The sequence below is a fragment of the Pteropus vampyrus genome, unplaced genomic scaffold (assembly GCF_000151845.1).
Source record: "Pteropus vampyrus isolate Shadow unplaced genomic scaffold, Pvam_2.0 Scaffold1, whole genome shotgun sequence".
NCBI classification, from domain to species: domain Eukaryota; kingdom Metazoa; phylum Chordata; class Mammalia; order Chiroptera; family Pteropodidae; genus Pteropus; species Pteropus vampyrus.
In genome coordinates, this window is record NW_011888782.1 from 10,050,390 (window position 1) to 10,068,714 (window position 18,325).

The window sequence follows — 18,325 nt, forward strand, 5'->3', positions numbered from 1 at the left end:
GGCGTGGGGCTTCCCACAAGACCCTCCAAGGACTATGAGGTGCTTAGATCCCAAGCAGCGCCAGGCAGTTGGGACTAAACCTACTCTTGTTATGCTGCTTCACGGTTTCAAAAAAAAAAAAAAAAAGGTTTCTTCTAGGACACGACCTATCTTACATTACTTCAGTCATAAAAACTGGCTGAAAGTCCCTTTGGGCCGTGAGCCTCACTGTAAACGGGTCACACCCATAGCTAATCATTCAGCTCACGTGCGGTCCGGATGACTCTGATGATCCTAAGTGACTCCGAGCTCTTACGTAATAGTGGGCATTGTTCTGTCAGTTAATTTTTTTCTTTTCTTTTTTTTTTTTTTTGATGCCTAGAGCGCCTGGTCTTCCTAGGTGGTTTCCCATCCAAGTACTAACCAGGCCCGATCCTGCTTAGCTTCCAAGATCAGATGAGATTGGGCTTGTTCAGGCTGGCATAGCTGTAGACCAGTTAATTTTTTAAAAAACTTATTTGTGGATGACCTTTCCTGGACCTAATCGACAGAATTTGGCTTTACAATTTTTTTTCTTGTTACATTTCCTGTTATGTTGCCCCAGAACAATACCTTCTTTCTCCCATTGTGTCTGCCCACAAACAAATGATGTCCTTTATACCTGAAGCCAGTGAGGCTACAGAATAAGCTAGTTTTAATTTTTTTGTTATATGCTGAAACCATGCCTTGATAACAAATGTGTTATGAATTTTCTACCAACAGTGAAAGTCATTCTCTAACTTAATTATCTATGGGCCTCCTTGGCCTTTGAGGATATTTTTTAAAAATAGATAACTTTATCATAGAATTCAAATTTTTACTTGATAGGATATGGAGATTATCAGGTTTAATCTTTTCTAACTTAGCTTTTAGCATTAATAAATTTTTCCTACTTCGAAACCTCAAATATGGACAGGCTCAAGTGATTAGAAAGTTTTTCTCTGGTTTGAACTTTTGTGGAACAATATCACTAATATTGTTCTTGACTTTTGGAGCTACAAATTATAAAACTTCCTTTGGAGGACCGTTACCCCCATCCCTCCAGTTCTTCCACTTCCAGTTCTCATCCCTTGGTTCTTACTCATTGTTGGTGTTTGTTTGTTTTGATCATCATCCTTGTTGCCCTTGGGGCTTAGCACCAAAAAGTGAACAGGCTTCTGCGGAAATGGTTGGACAGTTAGCAAGTTCGAAGTTTTGGATTTTGGTGCAAATGAATTCTCTGGCAGGCTCTTTTGTGGCATATTGCTTTGCTGACTCATAGTAACCTTGTAGTCAATTAGGACCTTTTCATGTGAACTGTTTGGAAGCTAGATTTCATCCCTTGTGCGGATAATTGACCTGAAGTGGAGGAATTTGCAATTGGCTTTCTTAAAATTTTTTCTTGTTCCTTTTGGCTCCAAGTTCAAGCTGTCACAAGCTGTTAGTATATTAACAATTTCTGCCATTTATCTGTCAGAGCTTTGATAAACATTCCCTTTAACTTTCTTCAAATTGTTGTAAATATTGAGTAGGGTGGGGCCAAATTCAGTGCTGTGTGGCACACCTCTGACCTTTAATTTGGGGTCGATATCATTGTATTAGTCGGTTCACATTCAGCTAGTGACCATTTCATCTAATTGCCCTATAATTCATGACATACTGTGTCTCTGCCCTCCATGACGAATTCAGATATGAAATAGAAGTGGTAGAAATTGACTCATACAATTTTATCACAGGTTTTTATTGACTATACCATATTCTTTAAATAACTCATTGCATTAACCAAGGCTGTAACTCATATTTTAAAAATTAGGAAAACATTCCCACGTAGTTCATTCATATCTTTACAAAGCTGTATTCTACTGTGTTTCTCCAAAATTGGAAAGAAAACATCAGAAGGAGATAAGGGTAAAGAAATACTTGCTTGGAGAGAGAAACAGCACAATAATGGGAGGAGTCAGAAGTGAAAGTAGAAAACTGCTGGAGTTAAGGGATTCAGAAATTAGTGTGGAAATAAGAATACAGAAATGACGGGGTCAATATGATACTTTCGAAATTGAAGGAAAGAAGAAACAGGGAAGGTTAGTTTTGTTTCAACTATTTTGATTGAACTCTGCCAGTATTATGATGGTAAAGTAATAGTCACCAATACTTGTAGAACATTTACTGTGTGGGAGGGCCTTTACATGTGTTGCTACTTTGATACCTCACAATTTTGTGAAGGAATGTACTGTTGTCACTATTTGAAGATGAGGGGCCAAGTAAATTGAAGTTAAATAACTTATGCAGGCAAGTGGTAGAGCCAGATTTTGAATCCACAAAGTCCACTTGAGGAGCACAAGCTAACCGCTGTAATAGGTTTAAGCCTGCATGGCGTTCAAAGGTATGTACACAACTTGGTGGTCCTGTTTTCTTGGGGGTGAAAGAGATCCTGTGTAGACCTATTCCGTTTGCAGTGATATAGGGCCATAGCTGGCGGAAAAGGGCAGGCGTCAGCAGGGCCTCCCAATTTCATCATTCTACTGTTTAAATCTTGTTGCTAGTCAATCTGTTTTTTTTTTTTTTTCCGCCAGACACTAGATTACACTTGCCCCTACTCCTCAGCAATTTACATGGAGACAAAACACTATTTTAGAAAATAAGACCTATTTGTTTTTTGTCATACTATTGTTTTCTTAAATAACCTCTTACATGGTACATCATTTAATAATTTACAATCATATTCTTCAAGACCCCACTTACTTTCACCTTGGCTGTATTTGCCTCTCTTGATCTCTGCCCTGTGTAGTGCTCTTGTGTGATCCTCGGCAGTTCACAATCATGTATGAAGGTTGCTCACATTGCACTGAAATTAATGGTTAATATAGCTCTTTCTCCAGTTGGTCTATAAGGCTTTCGGGGAAGGGGCAGTACTGTTCTCTGGAGCCCTGGCACTCAGGACACAGTTGGAAGTTTAGTGTTTCAATTAGATCTACTTTCCCATCCTGTGATTAGAAATTATTAATAACCTTTTAATATGAGAAAACTAAAACTTCTTGGAGGTAAAAATGTTTTGCTTTGTAAGTCACAAAGCAAAAGAGTACAGTCATGACTTGAACCTCCAGCATGCTTTCCAGTGGGAGTGGGAGGATTTCGATGATGGGGAAGCCTAGAATTGGGGTAAGAAAACCCCAATATATACAGGGAAATAAGTGCTTTTCAGTTGGACAAAATTGGATATTGACTTCTAGCTTGTCTGAAATTGACCACTGGGTAAGCCCTAGTCTAGGAACCTGGCCCAACTCCAGGGTCCTTTTCAGCTAAAAATAGAGAAGACTCTGCCTCACCTAATTTTAGCTTGAGGCATCTGAGAAGTACATTCTGCCTGTTTCTGGAAGTGCTGGGACTTGCTGGTTCAGAGATTTTACCTTTCTCGATTTATTATAAAAATTTATATGCGTAAAAAGCACTTTAATAATCCCCATTTATGAATACCATTTTGTAGAAGATGACTCAGGTTTAGAGAAATTGAAAGTGACTTGCTTGCCCAGGTTTCCTCAGTAAGAAATAATAGTCTGCCCTCTGGTGAACTGTATTACTGCCACTTAGCGAGCTGTATTACCTAACCTCTCTGAGCTCCGAGTCGCTCATCAGTAAAATGGGATACTGGAAATTAATTCACAGGGTTCTTAATGAGGATGAAATGTGATGTGAATGCGTCATTTTATTTTTGACATTCATTAAGGACTTGGTGGCTTGTAGTTTTCACTTTTCTTTTTTCATTGGGTTGAGGAACTAGTAGGTGTACTCTGTTCCTTCTAGGAAATTAAAATTCAACCCATTTGGTTTGTTAGTCATCAGGTCATTAGATTGATGTCTGGTAGCAAGAGTAGATGCTAAGACAACCAAATCAGTATAGAAGGTCTTGCTAGGAGACCATAGCTGCTTCTGAATGGGTCATCTTTGATTCAATGGTGCCTGGCATAAATTCTTGTTGTGAACGATTGTTGAACGCCCTAAAGATAGGAATAGGGTCTTAACTAGATTGATAATAGCCCAACAATTTTTCGTAGGTTTGATTTTGGAGCCTTTGTGAAGGAAGGTGTGTTTTGGGTAATAATAATACCTTCCATTGCCCAGTCAGTGCTTTAAACTAGTTCTTAAGCCATCGAGATAGCTCTGATTTTAAAAGGGTTTTTCTAAGCTGGGGTAGTCCAATGGCCTTGTCAATGTAAATGGCCGACTCAGATGCTGGCCCTTGGAAAGTCTGCTAAGGAAAACCATCACCATCTCATCTTTTATCCTCTTGAGATTTTAGGAAGTAAATTTACTACCTAACCTAATATTTTAGAAAAGTACCTGTGAGACCTTCCTTTGGGAGTTTATTCAGCATTAAGGATAATATTTTTCTTGTATCCTATTCTGAGTGGAGACATGTGAAAAAAGTAGCAGATTGTTAATACCTAGAATTTCTAATGTGAACTTCAGATTTCTAAGGTTTTATTACAACAGATGGCACCATGGTTTTTACCTGGTAACATGATATTTGATGGGCTTCCAGGTTAAAAGTGTTTCTTTTTGGAATCACAGAATGTTAAGGGTATTCTGGCAGTTATGTCAATGAAAACATCAACTTTTAAAACTATGGTCCAAATTTTTGTTTAAATTCACTGATTGTAGCCATTCTTAAACTTCATGGTACAACGAATCATCCTGGAAACTTTTAAAAATCTCCATTCCCGAGGATGCCTTCTCTCGTATGGGCAGGGCTTTAGAAATGTGTATTTTGGAAAACCAGTAAGTTTTTTTGATGGTATGCATTTTATGTAATCTTCATGGATGATGAGAATAAACTCAAAGTGAGGAAGCTTTTTCTCCTTGTGTTTGGAGGCTTAAAAGGTTTTAGATTTTTAAATCAGTGATAGATGAAATGTTATTAAAATTACCCTTGGCCACTTTTTCTTCCATTGAGCATAGGTGAAGTAGCTGGTTTCATGGCAGTGGTTCTCAAATTTTACTGTGCATCAGAATTACCAAGAGAGTGATTAAAGTTTCTGATTCAGTAGACCTAGAGTGGGGCCTGAGAACTTGTGTTTCTAACAGATTTCCAAGTGATGCTGAAGTCCTTGGTCCAGAGACCACACTTTGAGAGTGACTGGTTTATAAGTAAGGACCACATTGCAGGACAGATAGTAATCATAAAGACCTGGCATTATTCTGGGCAGGTGATAAGCACATGCTAAGGGAGCATTTGACATATAGTCATATGTCAGACTATAGAAAGAGCAGATTCACACTTGCAAGACTAATGCTAGGCATATGTTTAATGAATGAAAAAGTGCATGGACTTGTCCACATTGTTTAAAACTCAAGTGCATGTCATTGCACTTATGCATATTAATTCTGTGTATGATGAACACTGTTGTGTTTTTCTTGGCGTAGTAGGCACCTGTTTTAACTTCTCTTCTGGACGGTAATTAAACTTCCTGAGAGTTGTGATTGTGCCTTACTTCTCAGGGGCTTCTCAGACTGGATATATGTAATCGGTACTTAAATACATATCTGTTACCTAATTTCAATGTGACAGGCTAAAAGTGACTAAAAGACTAAAATTCCTCTGCTTTTTTTTTCTTCTCTACATGGAAATGTCTTTTCGTTCTTTGGGATTGTTTTGGCCTCAGATTTTGCTGAGTGCGTGTATATTTTAAATGACTTATGAAGTATGGCTCTTATCCAAAAAAAGTGGGAAGGCCTTTCCCTTTAGCAGAGAAAGTTTTATTTCAGAGCCAATGCTTAAATTGCAGTTATTACTTTGAGAACGTACAAAATGCTCCACTTACTACTCAGCGTAGTCATCCAAATTGTCAGAAATGCCGTTTTACTTGCGGCTTCTTAGTGATGTTGTATACTGTTTGGGATCTGTCCATGCTATTAGATACAGGCTTCACAAAGGATGAGAAGTAAGTCTTAAAAATATTTATGGCAGGCTTATTACCTGTAAAGCATGTATAGAGAATGAAGAGACACTTTCTAAGCACCTAGGTGCTTAAGGTGTAGTTGAGAAATAGGTGGAAACAGGAAAACAGGAGGTTTAAATAAGAGCTCAGGACCGTGTTGGAAGAGCGATAATTAACTTTTGATCTGATATATATTGAAAAAGACAATAAATGTTTGTTAATGATGGAGGGAAGAGAAAAAGAAACTGCAATAATATATTTGGCCATGAGGTTACTCTTGCAACATTTTATCTCTTTGAGGGAAGAAGTTGGTAATTATACCTTAAGAATAATTTTAAATGTTGTTTCTTAACCTGGAATGTTTATAGTCTCTAAGAGGTCAAGATCAGTTTTCAGAGAGGGGTTGTGGTTATATTGATAAAGTTGTGAATAGTGTTTTGAGAGAAGCTCTGTGAAGCGGGCATTAACTTCAACCTTAAAAGTTATTCTCAGATTGTCTGCATTCTTCCAGCCTCTTTAAAATGTACTGTAAATAGTGAGTCAGAAGAACAAGTAGTGAGTCTGGATTCCTTAAGAGCTGCTTAGGGATAAGTGTGTCTGTAAGTCCAGTGGCAGAAGTAGGTGGAGAAGGCAGGGCGTGGGACTGCGGTTTAGTGGGTAGTCAGTCGTAGAAGTCTTCGGGGAGCATCAAAACAAAGACTCTGGGAGCAACAGCTATGGAAGGTTCCCCATTTTGAATTACATAAATTACTTTGTCTGGAGTTCCAAACGTTACATCTGTTCTTAATTAACCTGTGTTTTAGCCAAGTGATGGAGGAGGCAGATGATGAACTCATTGTTTTTCGGATTGTGTCATATGAAGGAGGTAAAGAGAGGACCAGAACCGGATTTCTTAGTGGCCACAACAGTTTGTTTACTCTAAGGTATATAGTCACTCAGGAAAGTTTTTCATTCCTTTTATGAAAAGATTGGAAAATGAAAAGCTTTATGTTTGGATCTGTATGTGCTCAGAATAACCAAGGCAGTGAGCGCCTTCTCACTTTTTAAATCAGGGCTTTGAACTTTGTGGAGGCAAGAAGAATAGTAGGAAATAAGGAAAATAAGTTATTTTTCCTTTTGGGATAAGCAGACATTTAACCAGTAACCAATTTCTAAAGTTAGCGACTTTACTGTTCAGATTGGCAAAAATAGAAAATGTATATTGTATCTAATTATCTGATTTTCTCCTCTCTTTTCTAGGAGGTGTGATTGCCTACATAAGTTCTTCCAGCTCAGCCTCTAGCCCTGCCTCTTGTCACAGTGAGGGTTCTGAGAATAGTTTCCAGTCCTCCTTTTCTTCTGTTCCATCTTCTCCAAACAGCTCTAATTCTGATAACAATAGTAATCCCAAAAGTGGTGATCTCGCCAATATTGAAGGCATCCTGAAGAATGATCGAATAGATTGTTCTATGAAAACAAGCAAATCCAGTGCACCTGGGATGACAAAGAGTCATAGTGGAGTGACAAGTAAGTTACTTTAGTTTTCTAAAGGTTGATGCCATTAATTGCAGGAGGGGCTTACTTTATTAATTTTTCATTTGGGGAACCATTATATTTTTGGGTATAATTTTCACTTCTTTCTAGGTAATAATAGTTTAGTAGTTGGGTAAGAAAATCAGTGATGATTTTAAAAGTTACGGGTTTCTAGGGGCTGTCATAACTGATTCTTGCCACAGAACAAGATATGTGGATATGCACTGCACCTTACTATGTTTCCTCTAGGGCAGGAGTCCCCAGGCCCCGGGCTGCAGACCGTTGCTGGTCCATGGCCTGTTAGGAACTGGGCTGCACAGCAGGAGATGAGTGGTGGGTGGGCAAGCTAGCAAGGCTTCATCTGTATTTGTGGTTGCTCCCCAGCACTAACATCACCCCCTTAGCTCCACTTCAGATCATCAGGTATCACAGTCTCATAGAAGCACTGGTCCCTGGTGCCAAAAAGATAGGGGACTGCTGCTCTAGGGTACCCCTTTTTGCCACATTTTCACAATTATCTTTCTTCTGGACTCCTAGTACTGAACCTGGTTTCTAGAACAGAAGGAAGGGGTTTGCCTTCATGAAGTTGGAGCTAGGAACATTTGGGATTGGGATAACCAAATGAGTAGTGGAATTTGGACCCCTGAGTGAGTGTGGAGGTAAGACTGGCTGGTATAGAGGAGGATCGGGAAGGAATAGGACCTATCTGGTGCCTAGGACCTATCTGAGGTTAATTGAGCTGAGTATCTGTACAGCTCGTGAAGACAGATGACTGACTTCTCTGCCTGGCTACTGCTTATCTGAGAGAATTGTTTTCTTAGTTCTGGTTGCATATCTGGTGTAAGGTAACTCTAGATTTACAAAATTTCAGGTATGTTTAAAATCATCAGGAAAGGACAAAACCAGCTTTTCAGCGATATTTTCAACAGTCCCATGAACTGTTTTAAAAGGAAACTATGATGTCTTTTGATTTGTTAATTTGGTGTAAAGATTTTTCTTTTACATGACGAAAATAGATTTGTATCTTCTAAAATACTTAACAAGTAGAACAAAATAAAATATTCTATTGGTAAGAAAACAAACAGCTGACATTTTTCTTCTCTCTTTTCACTTTTGTGTCTGTTCATGCCTTAGAATTTAGTGGCATGGTTCTGCTGTGTAAAGTCTGTGGGGATGTGGCATCAGGATTCCACTATGGAGTTCATGCTTGTGAAGGCTGTAAGGTAAAGCATGCTTTTGTTTCCTTTAAGCTACTGATTCTGGGATTAAAGAAGTTGGAGTTAGGTTTGCCAGTTTCCGCAGTTGATAATCTGGGAGGAGGAGAGAAGTCAGTTCCTCCTCTTAAAGTCTAAAGCATTTTACGTAGTATATAAACATAACCGGTTTTGAAAAATGTATTTTTAATTCAATGAAAGTATTTTTTAAAAGATTTTGATGAAAATAAATTTGCTCTCTGACTCAAACTTAATTATGGTATGAAATCAAGTGCACAGATGCTAATTTATTATGTTTCAGGCTCTGTTCTAGGTGGTGGGAAACAGCAGGGAGCAAAACAGACTTCGAATAGGTTTCTGACATGATATTCTGACATGTCAGGTGCTAGGAGTTGGGAATAATTCCTAGATACTTATAAAAATGTGGTATCTTTGGAAGTAATACCAACTGAGTAAAAGAAACTTGAATGTAAATTTAGGGCTTGGGAAAGCTCATCGTAAGTTTAGTTGACTATTTCTTAGAGCGTCTGTCAGATAATTCCAAGTGAGATGGTCTGTACCTCCTACTTATTCCAGAGAATATCTCTCTTTAAATCTGGCACAATCCTTTCTCCTGAGTATCAAATTTAACATGGCCGAGACACGTGCTCTTGCTGTCTCTGACTGAAGGCCAGAAGCAGGAATCCCATTTTGCTAGATATGGTGGGTGAGCAAGATAATGAATGTACATAATGAAAGAAATGTTTTCTAGGGTGGTTTTGAATGAATTGTGATTTTGGTAGCTCTTAATGGCTGGGTCACTTAACAACACTAGTATTTTATATAGATGTAGGATTTCCCCCACCATTTAAAAAATTTTATAAACACTTCTTTCCCCCCCCCCAAAAAAGGGAAAGAAATGGAAAACAAGCAACAATTCTCACTTTATAGCTAGAGAAACAAAAGCATGAGCAAATGTGCCTAATTGTGTATTCTTGATAAATACTCATAATTGTTCTATACTCTCTTAATAGTGTATCTAGCTCAGAGAGTGTAGTGTCCAATTACAGTAGTGCAGTAATATTTAACTGTTGCATCCCACAATTACTAATATAGATTCATGAAATGCGTGGTTCCTTATGATATTCAAGGAAACTGGAGTTTAAAATAATTTTAGTAATTGTGTTCTTGACTTTCCTATTCTCCTTGGAGATCTTTGAATACCTATCACAGAGCATGTACTTAAATTATTTGTGCAGTAAAGACAGTTAGTTAGTTAGAGCCACCTAGCTGGGAACTGTCTTTGGATCATTAGTTGATCTGTGGGCGTGTGGTGTGACACTTACCTGTTGTTGACAAGCAGCCAGGCACTTGTAAGTAGGCCTTGCTGGTGTCAGCAGGTAATGATCCAGGAAAGACCAAGCTCTTCTAGCATAATCCCTAGTTCCAGTGAGGGAATTATAGCTCTGGAACACATTTTTTTCCTGTCTACTCTTTAAGCATCAGTCATATTTCATGAGTTTTGGAATTTGTATGTAATTAAAGTATGAGCTGGAAAATGTGGCTGCAGGCAGGGGCTGGTGACAGGGTAAAGTGTAGGATAAGGGGTGCTTTGGCAAGCACCAAGATTCTTCAAAGAGAAGAAAAAGTTTTGTTTGGCTAGTAGGTGTAGGTGCTTACTAATTCTGGTAAGAATCCAGTTAAATTTGTGTGTCAAAATTATATTTCTCTTTGTTCTAGTCTAAAATTATTTCCTAGGTGTAGCTAGTAATATATTGGATAGTAAGATGTGGGAAGCATGCTTTTAAGTGAATGGGTACATCTTCCTTTGTTCTTAGGGTTTCTTTCGGAGAAGCATTCAGCAAAACATCCAGTACAAGAAATGCTTGAAGAACGAAAACTGTTCTATAATGAGAATGAATAGGAACAGATGTCAGCAGTGTCGCTTCAAAAAGTGTCTGTCTGTTGGAATGTCGAGAGATGGTATGTTCCCAGTTTAAAGAGCATTCTTTCTTAAAGCATATGGAGCTTGGCTCTTATTCCTCAGCATAAACCAGAGCTATAAACCAGTTATCAATGGCCCTCTCGTGCTTAGGGTGAAGCAGATTTTAGAAAACACATTTTGATGTCTTGTAGGATGCCAAATTCATTAAAGTCAAGTTTTAGTGACATCACCCCAGAAACAGCTTTTGGCTCACTTCTTTTTTGTTGCTTCTTGTAAAAAGACCCATTTTTTCCCCTGTACAATTTGAATACTCTTTTTTTTCCCCCCTGTACAATTTGAATACTCTTTTTTTTTTCCCCCATAAAAAAGATTTAGTTTTTCTTGATATAGGAATCCATGACTCTTTCTCCCTAATTTCTTAGCATTCCTGATGAACCTTTTTCTCCCTTTGTGGATTATCTCTATTGCTTTCTCAGCCCTGAGATGATAATGTGTTTTTAGGGCACAGATTCTGAGTACACTGAAAGGACATGTGAAATTGAAAGAAATATTAAAGTCTGGAATGGAGAAGGTTGCTCCATTCTGGTGTGATCCATTCCCATGGAAAATAAAAGTTGTAATTTATGGTACTGTTAGTATTATCTATGGATGACATCACTGGATTGTATTGTGCTTAGGGAAATCATCTTTGGATAGTCTCATTCTGTTTTAAGTAACATAACAGGAGTAGGAGGTTTTCAGAGGGATTAGTTAAATAGGGCTAATTAAGAATTGCTAAGAATGAACCTCATTTATCTAGGGAAGGGTCATTTAAACAGCCCCTTAGGTTACTCTAACTTTAGTATCTTACATAGAAATACAGTATTGCAATAAGGAGCTTTTTAAATAAAGATTTCAGCAATTAATGTTTTGGACTTGTAATTGCCAAAAAATTTTTTATAGAACTAGAAATAGTAATCCAAAGTTGATGGATACTGTGATTGCCCCAAAAGAATAAAAATGGCAATCATTTGTGAAGGAGAGGAAGCAGAGGTAGAGTATGAAACATGATGAAATTATTTGTCTGATAATGTCAGAGATACAATTAGATTAGTAAGGCTTTCTTGCTGGGTGGGTATATTGAATTTTTATTATCTCTTTATAAAAGACTAGAAAGATTTTTGTTTTTTTATTTCCTCAGGGAATGTTGGAGACAGACAAATTCTAAGACTAGCCTCAAATAATGGAGGATGAACAATTTCATTTTTATTTATTTCATTGATTTTAATTAAAATCTAGCACGTTTATTTTTTGATAACTGCATTTCTATTGACCTTGGTATTTTTTTTCTAAGATTTTTTTTGAAGAAGCCAGTAAGGAGCAGATCATTTAATGTCGAGTATTTTTGGGTCTTGAGAATAAGATTATGAAAGTAAATTGACAGATATCAGATATTCACTTCCTTTAGTACATCAAAAACAACCTGTAAATTTAGAATAATTTGGGCCAGAGACATATGGATACTCTTTAACTTGTATGAATAGAGACCATAGCTATTAGAGATAATTTCGTGTTATCCTTTTGTATAACAGGTCTTATTTAGAATATAGATGTTAAATATCTTTTTCTTCAATAGCTGTTCGATTTGGTCGTATTCCTAAGCGTGAAAAACAGAGGATGCTAATTGAAATGCAAAGTGCGATGAAGACCATGATGAACAGCCAGTTCAGTGGTCATTTACAGAATGACACATTAGTAGAACATCATGAACAGACAGCCTTACCAGCCCAGGAACAGCTGCGACCCAAGCCTCAGCTGGAGCAAGAAAACGTCAAGAGCTCTTCTCCTCCTTCTTCTGATTTTGCAAAGGAGGAAGTGATTGGCATGGTGACGAGAGCCCACAAGGATACCTTTATGTATAATCAAGAGCAGCAAGAAAACTCAGCGGAGACCTTGCAGCCCCAGAGAGAACGGATTGCCAAGAACACGGAGCAATATAATTTAAATCATGATCATTGTGGCAGTGGGCTTAGCAGCCATTTTCCTTGTAGTGAGAGCCCGCAGAATCTCAATGGACAGTATAAAGGGAGGAATATAATGCATTACCCAAATGGGCATGCCATTTGTATTGCAAATGGACATTGTATGAACTTCTCCAATGCTTATACTCAAAGAGTATGTGATAGAGTTTCGATAGATGGATTTTCTCAGAATGAGAACAAGAATAGTTACCTGTGCAACAATGGAGGGAGAATGCATCTGGTATAGTGAAATCATTTTTTTTTTTTTTTTGCTCACCTTGTATCAAGGAAAGCTTTGAAGGTTTTCTTTTATGCGGGGATATACAAGCTTTGAGGGTGGGAGGAGAGTGTCAGAAAACCTAAGAGATTTACAGAATCAGTTTTATGCAGTATTTTAGGTCAAATACTTAATAAACATTATTTGTCGAATGACCTATAAGAATTAGATACAAGCATGTGATAAGATTGATACTATGATTGGGATTAGGATTTTATGTGAAATATGGATCATGCAGAATTGGTCCTTTAATTTTTAGAAATCTCTTTCAAAATTTAAGCATTCTGATTAATCACTACTAGCTTTGAGATTTTCTCTTAGGGCTGATCTTTTAGCCTGTCACAGCCAGTAATTCAATGATTTATACGGAAAGAGTTTTCTTTAACCATTATAATGCCAAAAGGTCTTTGGATATAGAACATGGATGTTTTATTGCGTGAGAATTTAGGACTATTTTAATTTAATAGGCTAACTTCTAAGGATTTTCTCAGACTTCATCCTATGAGATAAGTTAATGTTATATCATTCAAGTTTTTTTAATCATCAAATACAACCATCTACATGAAAGTACAGTGTTTATATTCAGCCAAAATTTCATCAAAAACATCAGTACCACACCATATCCAGTTTAAATCATGAGGTCCTTTGATAGTGCATGGTATTTTCTACAGCCAGGTAATTAAAGCCTTCTTCTTCTTTTTTTTTTTCCCCCCAAAATAGTTGACTCTAACCCAGTCCTTATATTAGATTTTTTGGTCACTTGCAAGTATTTGATCCCATGGATCTGAAAGGTGATCTTATATTTTATGAAACTTTGTGGTTGCCTTAAGGAGGGAAGAATCTAAGAATTTAGGTTCTAATTTTGTGATACTCCTCATGGTTATAGAATCATTCCAAAATTCCTGGATCTCCTATGGATCTAGTGAAAATTTAAAGGCGTATTTTATTAATAGAGTGTATAGTGCATATTTCATAATCTTTTTAGCATTTTTATACCTTCTTGGCATCCTATTTTTTACCTCCCCCATCCCCATTTAGAAGGTTCACCTTGTATCACCTCCAGTCATTGTTCTCTAATTAAACAAGTGGAAGTCAGTGTTTATGAAATTAAATGGTTAGGACCTTTTTAAAAAAGTGAGGCATCACTTTTTTAAAAATTCCTCTTTGAAGTTATAGTACTGTAATTGTGCCCATTTAAAGAAAAGTGAGTTTCGAAATATTAACTATATGTGGGCTTGGGTTCTAGGCCTGTGACTTCTAGCTATATTTGGATAAGTCATTAAACCTTTTAGAGTTAAATTTCCGCACCTAAGAAATGGTAATTTTAATATTTGTTGTAAGTAACTAACAGGGTTGGCAGTCAAGTAAATATGTATGAGTTTGTTTGGAAACCATAAAGCCAGCATAGAGTGGCAGCAGTGTTACAAAATAAACCTGTGCAATAGGTATTTGAAATACCTCCTTATGGACCTCATTTTTGTTTAGGCTACCTCTTTCATGATAACAAGTTAATTGCTATTTAAATTAGGTTTCTATGAGACTTTCTATCAAAAGGCCATTAGCAAAAGAGAAAGTGCTATAATCAGTAGCATCTGAGGGTTATTTTCATGTTGGCTTTTCTAGTAATTGAGATGTCACTTTTGAAATTTCTTTACCACCTCTCCCATTTTAAGAGCTTTCTGTTTTGTGCACGCTAGGTTTGTCCAATGAGTATGTCTCCATATGTGGATCCTCATAAATCGGGGCATGAAATCTGGGAAGAATTTTCAATGAGCTTCACCCCAGCAGTGAAAGAAGTGGTGGAATTTGCAAAGCGTATTCCTGGATTCAGAGATCTCTCTCAGCATGACCAGGTCAACCTTTTAAAGGCTGGAACTTTTGAGGTAGATTTTGTTTACTTTGAATATGGATATAGGACATATAGTGTTTTATCTTCATTCTTTTCTAAATAAGTGTTTATAGTCCAGAGGCTGAAACTACAAACAAAAGAATGACCATCTCAGGATTTTGGGAGAAGACTAGTTGAGTCCAGAGTTACTTAGCACTTGAAATATAAATGCTTATATGTCTTCTTGAGAGAAGTGTCTGTTCACGTCCTCTGCCCATTTTTTTTAATTGGATTGTTTGTTTTTTTTGTTGTTGAATTGTATGAGTTCTTTTATATTTTGGATATTAGCCCTTTATCTCAGGTGTTTTTTGCAAATGTCTTCTCCCGTTCAGAAGGCTGCCTCTTTGTTTTACTGATGGTTTCTTTTGCTGTGCAGAAGATTTTTAGTTTGATAGTTCCATTCATTTATTTTTGCTTTTATTTTCCTTGCATTTCTCCAAAGAAGACATACAAATGGCCAACAGAGTGAAATCATATGAAAAGATGCTATTAGGGTAATACAAATCCAAACCACAAAGCGATACTACCTCACACCTGTTAACAGTGGCTATTATCAACAAGACAATAAGTGTTGGAGAGGTTGTGGGAAAAAGGAACCCTCATACACTGCTGGTGGGAATGTAAATTGGTGCAGCCACTATGAAAAACAGTATGGAGCTTCCTCAAAAAATTAAGAATAGAACTACCATATGACCCAGCAGTCCCTCTTCTGGGTATCCACCCCCCAAAATTTGAAAATATTTATCCGTAAAGATATGTGCATGCTGTTGTCCATAGCATTATTCACGGTGGCCAAGACATGGAAACAAGCAAAGGGTCCTTCAATAGATGACTGGGTAAAGAAGATGTGGTACGTATATGCACTGGAATATTACTTAGCCATAAGGGAAGATGAAATACTGCCATTTGCGACGTGGATGGATCTTGAGATTTTCATGCTAAGTGAAATAAGTCAGACAGAAAAAGTTGAAAACCATATGATTTCACTCATATGCAGGATATAAAACTGAAAACAACAAATGAACAAGACAAAAACTTAGTTAAGTGTCACTTGGAGCCTTTATAATTTTTTTAATGTCACCCCAATAAATTTAAAAAAATATATCAATGTTCTGCATTCCCAACATGTGAACTCCCCGTTCTAGTACTGCTTTTAGATGTAGACCTGGTGGGTTCTCCAGAAGAGCAGACACCTACTGAAAGCCTAGTTTGGAGTTTACTCTGTTTGGCATAGAATACAAAGGGTAAATAGAATATGGTTTTTGTCTTTTAGGAGAATGTAGAACATTTGGAGGGTATCAAATATCTCTTTGCTACCTCAGATTTTCTCAGCCTCACCTCATTCTAGAATCCATGGCTACTTTTTCTACTTCAGCTTCTCTTGCTGTGATGTATTCTGCCTGGGCTTGGGGCGGCCATTGTCGTCAACTGGTCCAGACAGTTCCTCTCCTTGTGCTTAGTTAAGTGTCTCTCACCTGTCTGCTCCAGGGCTTCCCTGCTACTGAGGTGTGAGAATCCCCAGGACTTGATAGGAGCTCACTTAAGCATTATTCTGAAATACAGGGTGGTAGGTGGGAAGTTGATGTTTGATCAGTGGAGAAAGGGAGCCAGGGGATATCTTTTAACTTCTCTCTGTATGGTCCCACAAGATCTAGTTCTCAGGGTTTTTTTTTTTGTTTTTTTTGTTTTTTTTTTTTAATTTTAAAAAATATTTTTAGTTTTAAGTATATAGTACATTGTTTAGATATTTATGTAGTTTATAAAATGATCCCCCTAATTGTTCTTTCTCTCCACCTAGCCGATAATTAATACTAATTGCATTCCGTATGCCATACTCCCCATCCCCATGACCATCTGTCAGCTACTAATTTGTATTTATTTAACCCTTCACCCCATTCTCTCAGTCCCCCAACCCTCCCTCCCCTCTGTCCATCACCAGATTTTCCTCTATATTTGAGTCTGATTTTGATTAGTTTGTTTGTTTTTGTTCCTTAGATGCCACATATAAGTGAAATCATATGGTATTTATCTTTCTCTGACTTATTTCACTCAGCATACTAACCTCTAGGTCCATCCATGTCATTCATTGCAAATGGTAGGATTTCAGTTTTTAATGGCTGAGTAACATTCTATCGTATATATGAACCATAACTTCTTTATTAAGTCGTCTTTTGATGAGTATTTAGTTTGCTTTGTATCTTGACTATTGTGCTGCCATGAATATTGGAGTACATAGATCTTTACAAATTATTGCTTTGGTTTTCTTTGGATAAATACCCAGAAATGCAATTGCTGGGTCAAAAGGTATATCCATTTTAAATTTTTTGAGAAACCTCCATACTGTTTTCCATAGTGGCTGTACCAATTTGCAATCCCACCAACAATGTGTGAGGGTTCCCTTTTCTCCACATCCTCGCCAGTACTTGTTCTTTGATTTATTGATGATAGCCATTCCGACAGGTGTCAAGTGATTTCTCATTGTGGTTTTAATTTGTATTTCTCTGGTGATTAGTGACTTTGAGCATCTTTTCACATGGAGAAATATCTGTTCAGGTCATCTGCCTATTTTTTAATTGGATTGTTTGTTTTTTTGTTGTTGAACTGTGTGAGTTCTTTATATATTTTGGATATTAATCTCTTATTAGAGGTATCATTAGCGAATATCTTCTCCCAGTCAGTTTGTTGTCTTTTTGATTTGTTGATGGTTTCCTTTGCAGTACAAAAACTTCAGGTGTTCTTGATGATAAGCTCAGAAAATACTGCTAATATTGGTTTTCTTTCCTTCCCTGCCTCATTTCTTTTTCCTCATTCCTGTTTTTGCTTGTGCCATTGCACATCTCACACAGACTTTTGCTGGGGTACCTGGATTAGAACAGAGAAGCCATATTTACTAATAAATGAAATAGCTGTGGCGGTGTAATTCAAAAGTAACACCTATAGGTTGAGATCTTCAGTTTAAGGAAAAACAGTTTAAGATTTAAAGCCACGTCAGTAAGTAAGTTCAATTCACCCATTTTGAGGTTAGGTAACCATGACCCGGAGATGTGAAGAGACTTTTCTTGGATTACCAGTAAATTCATAACATAGGATCAGAACACAAATCCCAGACTCCAGAAACTTGAGTTCTTCTGCCTTGTGCTTTGTCTTGGGATTGCTGTGTTCTGGACTTAGCACCATCTGCATAAAAGGTTCACCCTCTTTTGGATTGTCTTGGGTAAAACAAGTCTATTCTTGGGAGCATTGCACAGGGAAGGTGTTTGGTCAGTGTCCGCTGGTTATGAGAGATATGTGACAGATGTCACCATTTGATATAGTGGAGGGAGGCTGTAGGTAAGCAGTGTTGACCGGTTTGGTTTGGATTTTGATTATAACTTGGTGTCTAAAACACTTTTACTGTGATAGTTTGTGTATTATCTCTTGGCGTTATGGTTTCTTGAAGTAGTCTAATTAGAGTTCATCCCCTGCGTTTGCCTTGGCTCCATTTGGTGTTTTGATGTTTCCAAGTGTTACTGCATTGAAATATTGCTCTTTTTACTTGGGGCTTGGAGACTATGTGACTTAGTAGCTTAGTTTCTTT

General features: G+C 37.3%; 1 protein-coding gene and 1 pseudogene across 2 annotated transcripts in view; one reads left to right on the forward strand and one right to left on the reverse strand.

Moving 5' to 3' along the window:
* NR1D2 (nuclear receptor subfamily 1 group D member 2) overlaps nt 1–18,325 on the forward strand; it is a 29,441-nt gene that overhangs the window by 965 nt on the left and 10,151 nt on the right. For both annotated transcript variants that reach the window (XM_011357445.2, XM_023531824.1), the window contains exons 2-6: nt 7,173–7,439; nt 8,580–8,668; nt 10,477–10,621; nt 12,199–12,824; nt 14,558–14,743. In XM_011357445.2, coding sequence (XP_011355747.1) covers nt 7,173–7,439; nt 8,580–8,668; nt 10,477–10,621; nt 12,199–12,824; nt 14,558–14,743 — 1,313 coding nt within the window. The remainder of the gene's footprint in view (nt 1–7,172; nt 7,440–8,579; nt 8,669–10,476; nt 10,622–12,198; nt 12,825–14,557; nt 14,744–18,325) is intronic.
* On the reverse strand, nt 355–473 carry LOC111736328 (annotated as a pseudogene).